Genomic DNA, 3,775 nt, shown 5'->3' on the forward strand with positions numbered 1-3,775 from the left:
CTCTAGCATGCATCCCGCTCGATCCATACAAAATAGCGCGACCGATTTCAAACGCGACCGATATAATCAAAAGTATAGCTCTAGCGGCGCGCCATACAAAATACCGGAAGTTGATTTTATCGCGACCGATTTCAAACGCGACCGATTTCAAGCGCGACCGATTTCATCTGACACCCCACAATCACCACCATCATCATCATCACCGCCAACGCTGTCAGCGCCGCCATCACCATCACCACTATCGTCACCGTCACCACCACCACAACCGCCACCACAATCACCGCCATCATCCATCATCACCAACACCAACTCCGCCAAACCAACTAAATCAATCACCATGTCTGTATTTATTTGCTCCATGTGACAGGTATTTCGGTACATTGAACATTGCCAGTTTTTTACGCCGACATCTATTCGCGAACCATCTAGTAATTATAATTATCTATTCATTATTAATAATCATTGTATTTAATTTTACAGAATTACACAAGAATTACAAATTCGACAAACACAAGGTATTATTTTAAGCATTCTGGACAATCTGTTAATGTCGGTGGCTACTTTAGTGTGATAATTGAAGCTAGAGATATCAACAACAGTCATTCCCGAAGAGGAGGAGATTTTTGGTATGCAACTATAAGAAATAAAGTTGTAAATGTAGCAGGCAAGATAACTGATTTTGATAACGGTACTTATGAGGCTAAGTTTTTTGCTGCACAGCCAGGTGAATATGATGTTGAAATTATATTGGTACATCCGTCTGAAACAACTAAGTTTATTGAAAATGTACTTTGGTCGATGGAAGATAGAGCGTCTTGGGATGGGAAATTCACCTCTAACGTCACCTATGAGATTACTAAATGTGCATTAGGTGTACAGTTTAACTACAGTAATAAATGCATTTATAGTTTTCCTTTGGCGATGGGGAAAACCGTGTTTTTATGTGATAAACCAAAACAAACAATACTTACCTGTGACTCACTGACGTCACTTAAGTCGAAGATTCCTCTCATCGAGAAAATATTTTCCGAACTATTAGCTGCAAATGCGGCTCTATTTCACAAGTAAGTGCATCTTAAATCTATTTTAATTGATTACTTAAATGCAATAGGTCTGAACACCCGAAATACTGGTACTCGGATCACTTGAACGAAAAATCAATGTGTGTTTGGAAATAAAATATAAACCATTGGTGCTTTGATCATGCAATGATATAGGCCTATAAGATCGAAACCGTATATAATTTTACATTAAATGAATAAAGAATAAAATATGTTTTTGTAGATCTGTGACTTACGTAAGAATTTTGAATGGTCCGCTTAAAATAAACATTACAGGTAATGCATTTATTCGTTTTCTATTATTAGGGTTACCTTGTAGATTATAGATTAGCAAAACTTGTCTATTTGAGTTTCAAACCCATATGAACCACTATAACCAATAAAGCTTATGAACAGTAGAATAATTGGAATGATGATGTTTGTTTTGATGAATGAATCTAAAACCAGCATATCATAATAATAAGCTTAAATAATACGCTTAGAAACATATTATGTTATTACACAGAAACTAGTGAAGACAAGTTAACTAAGCTGTTTACAGGCCTACCAAAATGCAAAGCAAATTTACCAGTTACACTTAGTGATGGTTTCTGGGTCAAAGACATCTGGACGTCACTAAGATGTAAGTCGAAGCAGTGGACAACGGCGGAAATAAAGCAGTGTGTAAAAGGAAAACATATCTACCTCTTTGGAGATTCCACGACTAGGCAATGGACCGTAGGTTTACTAGATCTTCTAGACCTCCGAAAAACGAACATGACAAAAAGACCTAACGCTAAGTTAACGTATCATTCGAGTGATGTACTCAATCTAACATTTCATTTTCATCCATATTCAATAGGACACAGTCCTTGCCCTTACCGCATTGGTAGATGGGAATATGAGATCTTGGATAACCTAGACTCTAGCACATGTAATTACATTATTGTTGTTAGTCCATGGGCCCATTATACACAGTGGGTGAAAGATAGTTTCATTGACAGACTTTATCTCTTGCGTCAAACAATATTGAGATTACGGAAGCGTTGTCCTAATACAGTCTTTGTTGCTAAAACTCCAAAACCTCGAAATCACGACACAGGCACTTCTCTTCTATATACTGGTGATAGATTAATTTATGATGTACGTAGTTTTTATCTCGATATATTTAAAGATATTGGTATTCATATTATTGACGTATGGGATATGAATTTGGCGTACCCATGTGCAAATAGAATTCACATGCCGATGAAAGTTATTTATCAAGAGCTACATTTGTTTCTTTCCCATGTTTGTAATATAGAATAGTATTGTGTGTGTGCTTCTGTGAAGAAGATTCAACATTGTCACGTGCACATTAAAATGATAATAAATACCCATAGAGATTATATTAAGCTTTCTTATATCTACTAGAGGGTGAGCTCGCTTCGCTTGCTCCCCCTCTATTTAATTTGATCTTTATTAATTTGCAGTATAATATTTTTTTAACTACTGCACATTTACACGCGCGGTCCGTTCCGAAAATAAACAAAAAACTAAAATGGCTATAGCCACTAACGTAACGGCCAACTTAGTTGAAACCAGGTAGTTGCAAGTTGAACTCATCGTGAACCCGGAAATTACTTTGACCGGTACAATTGAAATTGAGTTGAAAATGTACCGATGAAATCAGGAATTTTGTTTAAAAACTCTTTATAATATCTTCCTAAGGTAGAAATATGAAACAATATCGTAATAGTGAAAACTAATTTACATTTCGCGGTAGGCCTACAGTTTTTCCATTGTGCTCGCCTATGTCAGAATTAACCATAATATTTATATATAGATGTAAATAACACACTTATACATACTTGAATAATATACATCAAGAAGCTTATCTATCTTTCAACTGTAAAGTATTTATAATTAATCAAAATAGGCCAAAACAAATCTTAAATATTCAAAGCCAACATCCCGAAAACGAACAACCTATTTCCTACGATTACATAATAGGACAATATGCTAAAATTAAATATCTAACAGTTAATTGATACAATTTACTGACTGATAGACATTCAGGCAGACAGAAGTTGACAGTCACAGATGATCAAAACATTGACATCGTATAAGCTTATTGACAAATCGTATTGAAGATGCCATGACTTAGTCTTAATATGTGAGTAGTGTGTCGTGGCACTGTCGCAAGTCATAATACATTATATCAAAAAGTTATCGTAACAAGATCGTATTTCCATTGTGCGACCGTCGTAACAGAAACACGACAACGTAGTTTTCAGTACGAATGATGATTTTTGTAAATTCATAACTCATGCTCATTCGTAGAAACATTTGTAAATGTGGGAAAGGGGCATTAAAATTTTAAATAACTGCCAGTAAAGTTTACTTTATCGTTTTGATTTAGCTTTTCGCTTTTTTTGTATCTCCATTGAGATCCAGCCACAGATACCCGCAGCATTTTCATTTTTTCAGTAATTTGCCTTTGGATTTATATATATTTTCTACTGTTCGTATCAATTTTGATCTGATTTTGCTGTAATCATGGAGGGTACTTTGGATACTCCGGAGTTGGATAGCCGAGTGGTTAGGACACTTGACTGTCATACAGATAGACCCGGGTTCAATTCCCGACAACTCCCAGTCCACTCAGCTGTATATGAGTACCTAGTTGAAAATACTAGGGAGAAAAAAGTCGGCGTGGAAAGGAACTGGCCACCCTACCACATAAAGCCGAGGCT

The 3,775-nt window shown here is 36.0% G+C and overlaps 1 protein-coding gene across 1 annotated transcript; it reads left to right on the forward strand.

Annotated features, from left to right (window-relative positions):
- The first annotated feature begins 337 nt into the window (after positions 1-337).
- On the forward strand, positions 338-2,386 carry LOC144848238 (NXPE family member 1-like). Its single transcript, XM_078704952.1, has 4 exons — positions 338-343; positions 481-1,064; positions 1,285-1,337; positions 1,567-2,386. The coding sequence occupies exons 1-4, from the start codon at positions 338-340 to the stop codon at positions 2,346-2,348; spliced, it is 1,425 nt and encodes a 474-aa protein (XP_078561078.1). The 3' UTR covers positions 2,349-2,386.
- Positions 2,387-3,775: the final 1,389 nt, after the last annotated feature.

The sequence above is a fragment of the Antedon bifida genome, chromosome 7 (assembly GCF_963402885.1).
Source record: "Antedon bifida chromosome 7, ecAntBifi1.1, whole genome shotgun sequence".
Taxonomy (NCBI): Eukaryota; Metazoa; Echinodermata; class Crinoidea; order Comatulida; family Antedonidae; genus Antedon; species Antedon bifida.

Excerpts from the sequence above, each read along its gene's own strand:
- LOC144848238 (XM_078704952.1), top strand. Across the intron at positions 1,065-1,284 it reads AATGCGGCTCTATTTCACAA|ATCTGTGACTTACGTAAGAA; the intron begins GTAAGTGCATCT and ends ATGTTTTTGTAG. Across the intron at positions 1,338-1,566 it reads GCTTAAAATAAACATTACAG|AAACTAGTGAAGACAAGTTA; the intron begins GTAATGCATTTA and ends GTTATTACACAG.